We start from the raw sequence: 16,834 nt of genomic DNA on the forward strand, positions 1-16,834 counted from the left end.
TTGAGTGTGATTTTTTAAAAAAACTATATAGCACTTCAGAAATTCTACTCCTCCTAAAGCAAAGACAATAAAAAATTCAAAACACTCAAGTTTTTTTTTTGATCTCCCACTTTTGCTCCCCTTCAGACCGAGGCAATATTTGCCCTGTTCCTGTATGCCTGATGTCTTCAAGCCATGTGGTTATGTCTCCTGAACCTACAATGCCTTCCCTTCCTTTTTCACAGGGAAATCTCTGATTAAATCCATGAAGACTGATTCCAAAGATCACAAAAGTGGTTCTTTTCTCACTTTTCAGAACAATTCACTTGTCCTCTGATCTTAAACCACTACAACATCAGCTACCATTTGCTGAGGGTTCAGTTACGTGCGAGGACTTCACGTTGCTGACAAGGTTAACGCTCACTCCCTAACAGGTAAACACTACATGTTTGTTGAATTAAAAATAGAATAGTTTGTATCTAGATCTGTTTACCTACAAAATGTTAACTGAGTCAAATATCAATATAAAGTTTATAGCAATGAAGTTTTGAGACATTATCTTTTCAAAGTATAAAAATTCAGTCAAGACCAAGATAGACTGATTCAACTTCACACATCTACAGTATGCAGTCTATAAACACTGAGTCCACTGTTGTTTCTTGGAAGAATTTATTCACATTTTCATGACTCAATCATTCATTCATTCAGTAAATATTAGCTGAGTTCCTACTAAGTGCTGGGCACTGTTTTAGGTCTGTGCTTTTAGGATACAGTAGAGAGCAGAGCAGAAAACTTCTTTGGCCTCATTGGGCTTACACTCTATTGAAAGAGTCAGACAATAAATAATTAAACAAATAAATCTTAAATCAGGCAATTTGGATCTTATGGGGAATAATATGAGAGCATGAGAAAGAAAAGAAATGCAAGCGTGGAGGTCAGGGGCTTGCTGAACAAGGAAGACCTTTGAGCAGAAGCATGAAGAGAGGTGAAGGGTTGGCCATGCATCTGGAGGCAGATGTTCCAAGCAGAGGAAACTGCATGCAACAGCCCTGAAGTGGGAATTGTCAAGCTGTCACACACACAAGACAAGCCAAGGCAAAGGCCTTGACTTGACAGATCCTATTGGTAAAGATACACTTTTAGATTTAGATAGTTTATTTGTCACAAAAAATAGTAAGAAAAAAGGGAAGTCAAAGGTGCTAGTTCCTCACGATCCTTGCCGCACCTGCTAAAAATGATGACCTGGGACAAAAGAGGCTGGCTGATGGCAGTGCAAGTGTGGGACAGTGCCAAATCTTGACTGAAGCAAAGTGGTTTCATAGTCTGCAGCTCTATTCTCAGGGTAACTGGGCAGGAAATGCTACCTGCATCTCCTCAGAACCTGGGAGGCGATTAGAAACTGTCTCATGACAGAATTTCAGGGGAGATGGGACAGTGAGTAGGAGATGGACTTGGAGCCACAACTTTTAGACCTCTTATCCTCTTGTATTTTGGGGAAATCTCAAGGCATTCTGCCAAGACTCAGATTAGCTGTGGTTCAAGCCTTTGCTATGTGGCCCATTTGGCTACACACAAGTTTTCCAGGGCATCACGATACAGTCCTTACAGGAATCAAGAAAGAGTCTGGGTGTTGGATGTATTAGCCCTCCACATGGGTATCTGAGACTGAGGCTTGGGCAGAGAGGGGAGATGGGGGACGGTGCTGGAGTTTGGCCAGGAGATTATACATTTGGCTGTTGCTGGCATATACATTTCAAATTAAAACTGGGAAACGTGATGAGATCATCTAGAAATGAAATGAAGAGAAGAGATGAGGTTAAGTCCAAGGTCAGTATAAGTTTATTCACTAACTTACATGTTTTCAATGATATATTTATTTTCTTAACCAAAGCATATAAACTCTTAGATTGAGATTCAAACTACCTCAATTCTATATATTCTAAATATTAGATAGCAAAAATTGGAAATTGAAAGAAAGTAGAATTTATAAAAGGAATCATGCAGAATGAAACATGAAATAAAAACAACAGGTGTAAGGCCCTTTGTAGACAAGAGGGAACACTGGGTAAGAGAGGGAGGAACAGCAGAAAATTGGCAGCAAAGCACCAGTCGGTCTCACTGATAGGGCACTATCATAGCAATTTTTTAAAATCTGACTAAACCACAGGGGAATATTTTACTTTATCTTACTGTCTTCAAAGAAAGTCTATTCAACATCTAGTCAGGGCACAGGCCAGGGACAGAGGCACATACTTCAAGAATAAGGGTATATTCCTGGTACTGAGAAGGAATGAAAGCCACTTAAAAAAAAAAAAACACGAGGGAGGACAATATACCTGGAGAAATATTTTTTTCTTTCTACCCTCTTTGAAAATTATGTTATTAGAATGAGAACCTTCAGGCTCTGGGGCTTTATTCCGGCCACCCCAATAGTTGGCAGTTCAATGGTCATTAGAACAGAAAGGGTCGTCTTGGCTGCGGTTCCGAGTAGGAGCGTGAACACAGAGAGTTCGCAGAGCTGGTGTCAAAGGCATTGCTTTTTCAGGGGCAGCTACTGGGATTCTAACTATAATCCTGCGTCACCTAGTTTAGCAATAAAACGAAGCTGCATCTGTTGTCGAAAAACCAGCCTCTGTACCCCAGCATCCGAGATGAGACTCAGAGGCGGAGTTTTGGGAGAATTAGCAAAGAGCAGCTTCACTGCTTTGCCAGGCAAAGGGGAGTCACAGCGGGCTGGTGCCTTAGAGGCTGTGAATCCCTCTTGGGGTTGGTGTCCCGAGGTTTTGTAGAAAAACTGGACGGAACAGAAAGGCGACAGCAATCAGGGTGTTTTCCAGGGTGCTGTATTCTTCTGAGTCTTGGTGAATCCACCTGGCGTCACGGAGAAACTCTGGAGGGCCTGTTCGTTCTTCTGAGGCTAATCAGCCTGTGACCACCTGTGCGGCTTCTGGAGTTAAAGGAAAAGCTACTCTGGGCAAAGAACGTATAGGGAGGGGAGAGTGTAATGGGAAGGCTGGGGGCTGTTTAGTACAAAAGCAGCTGAACAAGCAAAACAGGGATGGGGCATTGTCAAAGAAACAACAAGTTGCAAAAATTTTACGACAGAATCAATCAGCGAACAGCTTTAGCATCCGGGAAGCCATTTCGTTAAGTTAGTTTCTTACTCTCTCACATCTATTTATATATTCAAATTAAATGTACCTAGGCCTCCATCTGCTACTGTGAGGATGCTTTCTTCCCCTTAAGAGCCTCACCTTGTTGTGATCATCACAATAAAGCCTCATGGACAATTCTCAGTCCTGAATGATCAGTTCTAGCTACTACCTATTTCATCGGAGCAATGGTGGTGTTTTTTTCAGTTGTTGTAGCTGTTGCTGCCACACAGTCTTGCTGTTGAAACCATCTCTGGCAGCCTGGTGGAGTCATTGTCCTCTGGGTTAGCCCGCATGTGACCTAATTACAATACCATCAAAATTTGGCATCCCAGCAGCGCAAAGGACTGACTACAGCTGGAAGCAATGGTCCTGGACCTCCACTGCTGTGTCAACAATAATTTCTCAGCCTATAAGGGATCAAGATGCCCCTCCCTGTTGTTTGTTTGTTTTAATTATAAAATTTTTTATTTAATGAAAGATTCTTTAAATCCTATAGTGCTTTAAAATTTTCAGGTTTCACACAGATTATTTCATTTAATCCCATAATAACCCCTTTTCCCCTACCCCTGTATTGCCCCTCCTCCTCTCTCTCTCCCCACTTGTAACCACTCTGTATCTGTGAGTCGGCTTCTTTTTTGTTTTATTCACTAGATTGTTGGCAACAGGCTGCTTTGACACACGTGGTTTCTGATCACACGGCTCTTTGAACATACTGGCTTCACAGTCGTTGTCTACAAGGAATGACTCAAAGAGTCAGGTGGCTGACCAGTGCCCAGAGTCAACCTCTCTCGTGAAGGAACATCCTGGCCTGAGATAAGAGAGAACATTTCTCCTTGTCCTGATCCCAAGCCTGCCAGTTTCCTGCCCTGACATTTCTTTCCGCAGCAAACAGCCCACCATTAAACAACCAGTGAGTGTTGTGAGCAGGGACGGGGGCCACAGCTTAGTAAGTTTCTGGGTGACCGCCCCATCCCGCCCCCAGGCCCCTTCTGCATGTCACCACTCACCCTTCCCTTGTTATCACACTTAGGGACGTGTTCTAGGTCAATTGCTCAGTGTCTTTTTGGATCATGTTGCCCCTAGACGCCTCACTCTAGCTTATTTAGAGTAGGGATTTCTGTCTCAGACCAGGGCTGTCTTCTGTGAGTAGGGTCTTAGACATCATGGCTATTCAGAGGAGTTCTTCCAGAACTTATGAACTTCAAATTGAATAATGTCATAGGTCTTTTAGAGTGACTCAGAACTCAGCCTGCAAAGCAATTGAAGGCTCAGCCATACTTACTGCCTGTCACCGGCAATTTTTTCATTTAAAACCTTAGAGAAGTTCACTGAGCTTCCTACGTGCTGAGCTCAGGTCAGAAGATACTTGGAGTACTGCCCACCTGGGTGGCCGGACGGCATGGCGAGGAGCCGCCCAAGGCTTCTAAAAAAGGGTGAGGGTTGGTGATACTTCAAAGGACAATCAATCATGTCTTGTGAAAGTTCTTCTCTGGTCAGAAAAATGGAGACATGGAGGGAGAAAGGATTTCTTTTATTTCCTCTCTCTTCTAACATAGTTTCCAGCTGCAAATTATGATGTCCTAAGGAAAAACACATTGCTGTGATCCTTCTGAGATACATACATATATCAAAACATATTTATATACATCCAAACATATATATCTATACATCAAAACATCATGTTTTACACCTAAAATTAATCCAATGTTATATGTCAATTATATCAATAAAACTGGGGGGAAAAGTTTCAAATTTTAAAAATAATTCAAACACATAAGCTAATTGATTAGTAAATAAAATTTAAGATTCTGTATTAAGGCCGAGGGTTACTTTTTCTTTTAGTTGTCTTCAATTTATGGATAATAACAATAATATTATTTATTTTAATAATATTAATTAACAATATTATTGATATTAAGTAATAATAGGATATTATTGTCCTATAATTACCCCATAATCAGACAGGAACAATTACTCTTACTCGCTCTTTCTGCCCATTACGATGTGCTGGGCTATTGTAGCCGAGCTGGAAGGGAAAGGATTTACCTCTACTAACTTTTGTTATAAGAATGTGGGCAGCTCAGCAAGTCACTTAGCCTTTCAGTTTCATCCAGCGTAAGTATCACATTACTTATTTTTCAAGGTCGCTGAGAAAACAGTGATGTTTGCAGCATTTAGCACAAGACCTGTCATACAGTCTCAGGTAAAATAGTTATTACTGTTATCAACAAACACGTATTATCCCATGTACCTTTTCTTTTCTCTGTCTCCCTTTTCCTGGTGAAGTGGTTGCCTGGAACTCATGTCTCTGAGTCCACAGCCACTTAAGTCATCTGATCATAGACAGGTATAGCAAATATCGGAGTAACCTTCATAATTTTCCATTCTTTAGCTTTTAATTCTGTTGCACTGACTCCATCAGTCAGATGTGTATGCTTATGACGTCTGTACAATTCGCTTGAACTCTCGTCTCCTTTAGCTAGTTTAGAAACACCAATTGACCACTAGATGTCAGACTTGCTAATACTTTAAAAAGACTGTAAAGTTTCACCCAGGACTCAGAGACCACATTTATTTTTTATCGTTTTTATGAAGAAGTTTCAGTGACTTTGACAACTGTTTCATCAGGGTCACATTTCTATTGGGGATTAATTTTATTCAGATTTGCAAGTCTATGTTTCATGCAAGTATTAATTGGTTTTCTTCAAAGATGAAACTTAAGGACAGATTCTGCTGTCTCTGCACCCCATGTGATAATGAGGTTGACACATACTTGTCCATGGACTCGAGTTACACTGAGGAATAAAGACAACGGGAAAGTCCTAATAAATCAAATGGAGACCAAAGACCAGGCTCAGAGAATAGTCTGACTGCAGGGACAATTAGAAGCTGCATCTAAAAGAAAAAAAAAAAAAAGAAAAAAGTCACCAAACTCTATAGCTCTTAGATATCAAGGCTTCTGGAATGAAAGATTTCTTCTTTTTCTTTAATTGCACTGGGTTCCTGAACCAGGGTGGTGGGCATGTGAATTTGGAATCACGAAGGGGCTGGTTAAAAAATGGGTTCAGAGGGTAGCCTGACATCGTAACATAAATGCTGTTGCTTAGCAACTTTAGTGCCTAGTTCAGAAAAAGTCATCGCAATATTGTCTGAACATAACAATGGACATAAACTATAACAAGACTGAGGAAAGAGGAAAAAAAGGAGAATGAACCACAGAGGAGAGACTTCTGTGGCAAGAATAAAGGTACCAAGGCACACAGAGGAAGAACATTATGTTTTATAAATTAAGTTCGTAGGGTTTAAAAGAGTGTTACCAAGACAGAAGATAAATTTGATGTGAAATTTATTCATCTCACTTCATTTTCTGTCCTACATAGGTTTATAATCCGTGAGTCAAAAATATAGTTTACTCTTATTTTTGGACAGTCATACCCAAATTTATAGTGCATTTCGGAGTGCAGATTTAACCATTACAACAATAGAATCCCACACAGTACATTTTAAAGCAGTTATAACATTATCTCTTAAAAAGCAATATTATTCTGATGATTCTCTCTTTGTATTTCATCCTGTTCTCAAAACTCCAAAAAGTAATCCTAGGAAATACCTCTCTGGCGTTCTGGTGAAGGAATCTTAGAGTATCTATTCCAATTACCCACACCTTAAGGAGAAGGAAATACATACCTGTAGGTAAGAAATTAACTGCTCAAGATCCAACATCTAGTCAGCCCAAGATAATCTGGGGGATCCCATTATACTTTATAAACAATTTGATTAATCAGATGAGACAAGTATTCGTCAATGGTTTGCAAAGCAAACAGGAGAGGGAGACGTTCCTGGTATAGCACAATGTATCTTAATGACAGTGGCCAAGGGAACGCCCTCAGAATTTGAAACAGTTGGCAGGCTCAACTCCCCAAGACCATGCCTTCACTCAAAGGTAAATTCTTTTACTGTGACATGAAGGGATCTTAATTTCGTAGCTGGAGAACCTTCTCAAAGTCACTCAAGCAAAACTTTGTAGGGTAGTGAAATGACAGGCTTTGGGGTAGATCACTTCCATTAAAATCCTGACTTGCTAATTAGTCTTGAGCGAATTCTCTGAATGTCAGGAAAATCATTTGTTAAGGTCAAACTGCCCATTTGGACTCCTATTAGAATGGTCAGAATTAAAGGTAATTTGTTGAGAATTTGGAAGGGAAGAATAGACATGAACACAACTCATGCAGTATAAAACGTGGCAACATAGATGACTGGGGTATCGTCTTGTTTTTTCCAGGACAGTCTCAAATTTCAGGTAACAGAAACGTATTAAATGCATAACTACATGCAAAGTATTATTATACCTCTGTAAGATTTATTTTATATGTGGATTGTTGTTTAGTTTTAGGAACCTTATTTCCTAAGGGATTGAACTGGCTTTTAGAACACATCACAAGCAAAATAAACTTAAGTATATTAGTCAGCATGGATTTGCATATAAACACATTTATATGCTAGAGAATCTTGATGATTTTTCATTTCTAAAAATATACTCATTATATGTCTAAGAGTAGAAGAGCAAAAATGAGCTTGAGCGTTCTGCAGAGGAGACGATGATTTCAGTGAGGGAAATCCAGAAGGGCTTCATGGCGCCCGCGGAGTTGGGCCTGCAGTGAAGGACGTTTAAGTGGGTGGGCGTGATTTGCTAATGACCAAAGGAAATAGCAAATCCTGGGGAAAGTATAAATGGACCAAAAGTCCTCAAACTGCTTGTCCATTACTTGAATGAGTTATCCTAGTGATAACACTGAAATATAAAGTAGTAATAGTGAAATATAAAGTGGGTTCAGCCCAGCCACTCATATCCTCTTCCCCAAATCTCTGTGTAATGGGCTTGTAGAAGATCTCGTTTGCCCATTTGGTGGATAAAAAGATCATCTCTGATGAACTTCAAACTGATGCCAAAATGCAAGCTCTCTCCCCGGTTCTTGTAGGAAATAGAATAAAGTTACACAGATTTTAATTTTTTGTGCACTAAGCACTGGTACTGAAAACCCACTAGACTTAGATAATCATATTGGTAGAGTTCAGAATTTGGTTGATATTTACCTCCTGATGCACCATCTCTGAGACTCTGCAAAGCTCAGGACAAGGTATGGTTATCAGTGTCCCAGTCCATTTTGGCTTTAAAATTTTTTTTATTAATTTCATAATTATTAATTTAGTTAATTTCATCATTACTAATTTAGTTTAGAACGTTTTTTTCATTAACCCTGTGCCTAATAATGCACATTAAGATCTACAACATTTCTGACCCCTAATTGTCTAATAAATAAACTTCTGGTATGCCCAAGAGTGGAATTACTGGGCTGTATAGCAGTCCCATTGTTAATTTTTTAAGGCAGCTTTATACTATTTTTCACGGTGGCTGTAACAATTCACATTCCCACAAGAGTGCACAGGGGTTCCCTTTTCTCCACATGCCAACACTTGATATTGTCTTTTTTTTTCTGATACAGCCTGACAGGTGTGAGGCGCTCTCTCACTGTGGTTTTGGCGCGCATTTCCCTGATGATTAGAGATGCTGAGCATCTTTTCATGTGCCTGTTGGCCATCCCTAAGTCTTCTTTGGAAAACTGTTTATTCAAGTTCTCTATTTAAAAAGATCAGATTGTTTGCTCTTTTTGATATTGAGCTGTATGAGCTGTTTAAATATTTTGGATATTAACCCCTTACAGTCACATCACTTGCAAATGTTTTCTCCCATTAGTAGGTTGCCTTTTTATTTTGTTGATGGTTTCTTTTGCTGTGAAAAATCTTTTGAGTTTGATGTAGTCCCACCTGCTTATTTTTGCTTTATTTATTGTTGCCTTTGCCTGAGGAGACATATCCAAAAAAAAATATTGCTAAGACCAGTATCAAACAGCATGCTACCTATGTCTTCTCAGAGTTCTATGGTTTCACATTTTTCATTTAGGTTTTTAAAGCATTTTGAATTTGTTTTTATACATGGTGTAAGAAAACGGTCTAGTTTTATTCTTTTGCATGCAGCATTTTAGTTTTCCCAGCATCATTTATTGAAAGACTGTCTTTGCTCCTTGTATATTCTTGCCTCCATCGTCACAGAATTAACTGACCATATAAGTGTGGGTTTGTTTCTGGGCTCTCCATCCTTTTTCGCTGATTTTTTGTAAGAACATGCAGTTTTGATTACTATAGGACCATTACTCTTCACTCTTTATGCGGTAAATAGCTTGTTTCACTAGGTTTTTATTTTCCTGGGGTTTTTATCTTGTTTTGCTCGGAACATACTTCTCAGTCTCCTCTTTTGTTTTGACTCATATGCTTGATTGTATGAATTAGGTGAAAACAGCTACCTCCCCCAGGCTTGAAGGCACGGACTTTTGTTGGAAGATCCTTTGCCTACGTAGACGTCATAAATAGCTCTGAAAATGTGGAAGCCGATTTGTGTTGTTTTTCACGGGAGCAAAGGGATCTGTCTGATGCCAGATGAGCTCCCGGATGAATCCCTTTCAGTCTGCTGCTGGCTGCTGCAGCATCCAAGCTGGTCTTGAAACCCTGAAATAAACTCCCAGGGGGAGCGCTTACCTTGGGACCACATTTGCCGATGCCTGCTCAGCATTCTCACTCTCAGCACAGAAGTCAACAGTTAACAAAAACAACGAGATTATGCATCTTTTAATGAAAGATAAAACAACAATATAAACATACACAAATTTACAGAGAAGGGGTCAACTTTAATACATTTGGAGTAAAAGGTGTCTCTTATTTAAATATGGTATAAAAATAAATGCAAGAACATTAACCGAGAATGTAAAGGCAACAAAGACATGAGCTTGTTTCTGACTGTGATATATTGGTGAAATGAACTTTCTGTGCTAATTTCTTATTTAATAAATGTGAAGCCATATGTATACTTATTGATATATGTTTTTTTTTTCCTTTTACAATTCTTCCAGTTTGTGACTGACTGAATTTCTAGTGAACTGTGTGTCTAGAAGAAGCTTTAAGGGAAGGAGAGAAAGGGGGGGGGAAAGGTTTACTTCACTTGAATTGTTAAAAAGGAAAAGACACAGATCCAGCTCAGTACAAGGAGGAAGTTAGCAGACATTTTGAAATGGAGGCATCAAGATGGCAGAGTCCCTTGGAGATGGCAATGCCGTAATGTACACACAGAAAGAACAATTCAAGTCCTTTGCTCATGCAAGATCTTAGTCTAACGTCCTCTGCTCCAGGTAACGACAAAGAACTACAAAGTATATGCAATGACTCCAGTTCGCTCTCATGCTACAAGACGATCCTTTTAATAAGATTGAACGAGGCTTGTTAACCTCTTTGACGTGAGAGATTTCCCCTGAGAAAAAAATATAAACAAGGAAAAAAAAAAGAAAACAATATGGTCACTGAAAACCTGCTTATGAGTAACATCTACTTATTGCAGCTGATTTTGTGCAAAGGTCAAAATGAAACCCTTTAGGTACATCTTAGTTCAAGCTTCATGACCAAGTTCCCTCCGTCCCTCCTCCCACACATTGAACAAAATGATACTCCCTCCCTCCATCCTCCCACCCCTCCCACCCACTTCCTCCCCACTGCAAACAGACTGATGGTTCACAGCACAAATCAGCAAATCAGAAAACATGTCCAAAATGTTCCACTGAGGCTTAGCAATGATGCAACACCTAGGTTTGCAACTGGTTATAGACGTGTTACAACAAACCTTAGGGAGCTGCTCTGAAAGATAGCAATGTGAATGCATTCTTGTTCAGTTGCTGGAATTAGCATTGCATTTATAAATATCTAGATATGCAGAGGGTATGATTTAATTAAATAAAATTATTTTTTGAGGGTGAGATAGCTGGAAACTCAAGATTAAGTATGTCCCCTCTCCTATACAGTAATGGCAAAAACATGGTGCCAATTAGACATCTAAAGACAAAAGTCTATTTGCTCTCTACTTCAAACTGTAGACAGCTTCTTCCTTTCCCCCCTGATTTCCTCCAACCCCAGCCCAGACAAATCCCATATATTCTGATTCAACATGTTGTATTAATATCTAGAATACATAGTCGTTTTCTGGAAATCTTGATTGCCCAAACTGTAAATTGCAAGTACTCTAGAGAGGGAAGAAATTCAAAATTTCTGATCAGAATAGCAGGCTGTCAATTGGTTTTTTTCTGTTTCATCCCTCACTGTCCATGTTTTAGTATAAAAATAGATGGTTGACTTATTGGGTGGAACTTGTACTTCTTAGAGGATAAAATAATAAGGGAAAATCAGAAGATTTTTTGGAGAAACATAGTATTTTAGTAATACATCAGTCGCAGCAACAGTCTTGATTTACTACCTAATGTGGCTCGGGGTTTGACTGAGGGCTGGTGAGGCGTTGGGAGCGCTATCATCACTCACGGCCATACTTTGGGAAAAGAACAATATATTTAAGAAATGATTAATAATCTAAAAATCAGCCTTGCCTTACATACTGTGCAGTAACTGACAAGGGCCTTTTTGTACACTTTTAACAGCAATAATGAAAACCAAGTACCATTCTCTTTTAATTGGGGAAAAGGGTCCAAAACTTAGCTTTCAGCAACCGATAGTAGAAGATCCAAAGTTTAGCAAAGGTCTTTCTCACTTAGTTCTGCTCTAATCACTTTATGGAGAGAAAAATAATGAAAGAAAATGCAGATTTTTAACAGGACACCCTACTTTCCACTGGTCTTATAAACAAAATTTGCTTTGTTTCTTTTTGCCATCACTTCTGTGATTATTTCCTCATTCATAAAATGCGGATAGTAGTAGTACCTATTTTTAAAGCTTTTTGTGAAGAATAATACAAGTGAGTGACTTAAAGCTATTCTTAGAACATTCTGTGTCCTCAGTTTATGTTAGCAATGAATGACCTTATTATATGATTACCATTATTTTTATTACTGTTACATGCTTTCTCATTAGGACGCTGACACCCAAAGGCACTATTCTGACTCTGAGAAGAGCAGAACATTTCTCATGAATTGAAAGCTGAAATTATACTGCTTTTACACTTCAAACCCGGGCAATAGACTAATCAAATAATGCTGGAATAAAAAAAAATGACTTTTCTAGACTTGAAGACTGTATTATTTTCTGTATTTCCTACTGTTTTCTCTTGTGCTACTAACATAAATGGATACAGGTGTGCATATATATTCGTTCTGAGGTTGAGTAATGTATTTTAAAAAAGTGTTTATTGTTTCTAATGCCACTTGAGGGATGGAGAAAACCACGTATTGGTTGAAGCATAATAGTGAATCTTACATAGTTGAGGAGGAGGGGAAAGGTACTAATATAAAACTATTTCTTTTAAAACTATAGATTACTGTAATTTGGTTCAAACTACTGGGAGGATAAACAAAACAGTTTTATTGAAGTAGGAACCTGTTTGCAACTCATAGTCATTTTTCATTTGGATGGGTGGAAACTACTGTCATCTTTGTAAATGGAATAAATAGTAACATGCTTCTCTGTCTACTTTTTTTCTTTTCAAATATCCTTCTAGCTATTAATATTTGGCCTGGTATGAGGTAAGGTACAAGTTTAGCCTGATAAGCTGTTGTCTCAGGAGATAATGAGAAAAACACACACTCATGGAAGTCAATGGAGAAATACAGACCTACAGTAAACCAGTAAACCTGGGGTTTGTGGTAATAGAAACACAAATGAACAGAAAGGGAAGAATACGGATGTACATCTTAAAATAGCCACACAATGAAACACTTGTGTGATATGGACTCATCAAATATATAATAAATATTAAATTTTAACTAATGAACTGACAGAATTTGGGTCTTTTCAACTCTTATTTTGCCCTGGTTGTTCCTGTCAAGAAAACTAACTGGGAATATGTTAAGAAGGAATTGATGGACCTGGAGATTGTCATTCTAAGTGAAGTAAGCTAGAAAGAGAAAGAAAAATAACGTATCACTTACATCTGGAATCTAAAAAAAAAAAAAAAAAAGACAAATGAACTTATTTACAAAACAGAAACAGACTCATAGACATAGAAAACAAACTCATGGTTACCAGGGGGAAAAGGCGTGTGAAGGGATAAATTGGGAGTTCGAGATTTGCAGACACTAACTAGTATATACAAAATAGATAAAAAACAAGTTTCTGCTGTATAACACAGGGAACTATATTCAACATCCTGAAGTAACCTATAATGAAAAAGAATATAAAAATGAGTATATGTATGTATATGTATGAATGAACTATTATGCTGTATACCAGAAATGGACACAAATCGTAAACTGACTGTATTTCAATTAAAAAAAAGAGAGAACTGAACTAGGCTAGGTGTTTGGAAAGATCTTCCCTGCTTTAAATGAAACCAGTTCTCCTAGGTTAATTTGCAGGTGAGTTTATTAAAACATAGTATATAATTTTAGCAAAAGTGAGGAGTGTGAGCTCCTAGAAAGCTAGATAAACTCAAATTATTGAAATTTAAGAAAGAAAGGAAAAAAGAAAGAAAAAGAAAGGAAGAAAAGGAGGAAGGAAGGAAGGAAAACAGGAAGGAAGGAAGGGGATTCTGTCGCTGGCTTGGAGGCTGGCGTATTTAATGTTGAGCACTGGAAAAATTCTGTTATTATGTATTAAAAAGGGATGGTTAATGAACACGTTTATATTTCAGCATTTATTGCTAGCTTCCTGTGTGGTCTGAGGAAGAACAAGGAAAGCCAAATACTTTCATTTCCTTAGTTTAAAATATTTTCCTAAAATAAAAATAGTGTATATCCACTAGGGAAAATGAAGAAAACATAGAGAAAATATAAAGGAGGAATAAAAATTACCCAAAATACAATTATTTTCATACTAATGTATCCTTCTACTTTCTATGCAAAATATGTTTTTTATTTTATTTTTTTACAAAACTGAAATTATACTGTGCATAGGATTATGGCTTATTATGAGTAACATGCTTCTTAAAATGATCATATTTTGATCAATTAGCCATGTAACATATGTTTCTTCTAAAATAATATTCTGTTCAAATTCATCACATTAGTGGGAAAGGAAATCAATTTAGAAAGATGCTACCAACATTAAGAAAAAAATTAAACATTATAGAATAGATAAAAAATATCAGAGTGCTCTGCACATAATAAGGGAATGTATTGTTTCTGAAATGTTATTTTAATCTTACACACATAAACATACACACACACTCACAAACGTATATGTATTGCTATGTCAAATGTGGGTGGCAATGAAAGAAAAAGATGAAGGTCACTGCTCTAAAATCTAATTTTTAATAGCTGCATCACGTTGCTATACCTTGATGCAGTTAAGAAATTCGCAACTGTTGTAGATTCAGATTGCATCTTTTTTTGGGCAGGTACATGATGCAATGAATAGTCTGGTAGCTGTGTAAACATCTGGGCTTTCTCAGAATTAAATTATTAGAAAGTGAGAGAAGATTTTGAAGTTTTGACACATTCTGTAAAGCTCTATTTGAGAAAAGTGATTAGCAATCAATATTCTTATTGATAGTGTATGAAACCAATTTCCTTGTCCCCTTTCTAACACTAGATACTATCATTTTAAAACTAACTTGTTTGGAGGAAAGTTATTTTGTTGCTTTTTGAATTATACTAGGCTATTAATACAGACTTTCATTTTCTTTTCTCATATATATTTATTGACTATTTGTATTTCCTCTGTTAAAACTGCTCAAGTCCTTTGCTCATTTGTCTAGTGGTGTATTGCTCTTCTGATTTTTTTTTTTTTTTGCAAAGAACTCCCCATATAAACCACATTAGATTTTTGTCATGCACGTGCTCATTTAAAAAAAGCATCCACCAGAGGTGAGGTCAGGAAGTTGCTTTAAACAAAGGTTCCAGGACTGTTACCCCAAAAGGTAAAGACCCCTGTTCTTGTCATACCCGAAAGATAAGTTTACAGTAGGGAGATGGTGCGTTGTGTAGTGAAAGATTTTAAAAGATTTATTTAAAAAAAGGAAAAGTACACCTCCAAGAACGGGAGGTGGGCTGATCCAAGGGAGGAAAAGTGACAGTTCTGGCCTCCCTTTCTCTTATACCCTCGCCTAGAGGTGGTCTTTTGACTGATTGACAGCTCTTGTCCCTGGAGTGCTTAGTCACGTTTGGTCCCCTTTGTCAATGTCCTTACCCATGATGCACACAGAAAAACCCATGAAGGGACGCCTAAACCACAATGTTAACTGTAATAAGATGAGCACTGGGTCATGTCTGGGTACCTTTCTGCTCCTGTGCGGTTGCAGCGGTCAGGTGCTAACCGGTTTCTTGCTGGCACTCATTAGAAGTAAAGTCCCACTATGCTAGAGGTGGGCATAATGCCATCTTCTGGACCATCCTCCCTCTCCACCACCTGTCTGCCCACTGCCCCAAATACTTATCTAACTACCTAATAGGACTAAGTAAGGCATGTAGCAGTCTTTCATGGTATCTCCATGGATGAGACAGAAAAAGGTGAGGTTCATAACTAAATAAACAACTGTCTTCAAGGTATGCTAATTTTTGGAGGAGTCGATTTCTGTCTTATTCTCTGTTCTTTATCTCATTTTAATTAGTAATTTGCATGACTAAACTGATGGAATTCTGATGAAAGCATTTATGATGCCAATTTGCTAATTCTGGTTAAAAGGCTGGGTAACAAAGAGATACTCCAAAAAATTATGTAATGCTGTAACTCACACGATAAAATTTAATGGAAAGAAGAATAAAGAATCAAACTTATATGAAAATGAATAAGCAAACAATAAAAGAAAAATCTAGCAGCAGAAGAGAAGACTGGGAAAATGTAATCTGAGCTCACAAGAAAGAACAATTCTAGATTAAAAAAATACTTTACACCCCAAATGACCCTACAATTTGACATGGGTGCTGTGACTGGGAGCTGGGGTGAGGAAGCTGATGGAGTTTTCAGATGGGTTTGTAAAAGTTATACATATTCTTTCTTTCCTATCGGGCAGATATTTCCAATTTATGCTGGTTCGGTCACATCTCAAATATTGTGTTCAGTTATCATTTTGGAGGACTGTTGATTAACTAGGGTGGATGTAAGAGCACCTAAGGTAGTGAAAGAACGTGAGATTACTGAACGAGAAAACATTACAAGATTGCTTTCCCAATGCAAGTCTCACTCAGATTTAATCTGATAGCAATTTTAAGGCATCTTTGTCTTAAGTGTTCAGCTTAGTTTTCATAGAAATATTTTTTCTTTTTGCACTCAAACTTCAGCGGCTTATATAATATTTAAATAAATTATGTAATTACTATCATTTCAATGATGATAAACAGCTATGGGAACAAACACAAGTGACTCTTATCCACGTAATTCAAATGCTGGTTGCAAACATGTGTGGGCACAACTGGAGAGCAGCCTCTCAGATGTGACATTGGGCATTTATCATTACGCCTTGGCATTTATCAGTGGAGAGAATCTGTTAGGCTAGGGCAGTGGTTTTCTAAGTGTGTCTCCAAACAGTAGTATCAGTATCACTCGAGAATTATTAAAAAAATGAAAATTCTTGGGTCTTACCAGAAAACTACTTAATTGGACTTTCTGAGAGGTGGGGGCTAGCAATCTGTGTTATAAGAAGTTCTTTAGATGATTCTGCTACAGCTAAAGGGAGGAAACTTTAAGATTAGAACCACTGATCTTTTGGTAAGGAGAAC

General features: G+C 37.9%; 1 protein-coding gene across 8 annotated transcripts in view; it reads right to left on the bottom strand.

The window, feature by feature from the left end:
* Positions 1-9,789: 9,789 nt before the first annotated feature.
* Positions 9,790-16,834, bottom strand: part of RGS7 (regulator of G protein signaling 7) — a 242,979-nt gene continuing 235,934 nt past the window's right edge. For 6 of the 8 annotated variants that reach the window (XM_031438549.2, XM_010992081.3, XM_031438552.2 and 3 more), the window contains one exon: positions 10,433-10,494. Coding sequence is in view for 2 of the 8 variants with exons in the window: in XM_064477204.1 (XP_064333274.1) it covers positions 10,444-10,494 (51 nt within the window). In the remaining 6 variants the exon portion in view is untranslated. Of the gene's footprint in view, positions 10,495-16,834 lie in introns of all 8 variants that reach the window. The other 2 variants (XM_064477204.1, XM_064477203.1) reach the window with 1 other exon arrangement.

Source organism: Camelus dromedarius, chromosome 21 (genome assembly GCF_036321535.1).
Source record: "Camelus dromedarius isolate mCamDro1 chromosome 21, mCamDro1.pat, whole genome shotgun sequence".
Classification (NCBI taxonomy): domain Eukaryota; kingdom Metazoa; phylum Chordata; class Mammalia; order Artiodactyla; family Camelidae; genus Camelus; species Camelus dromedarius.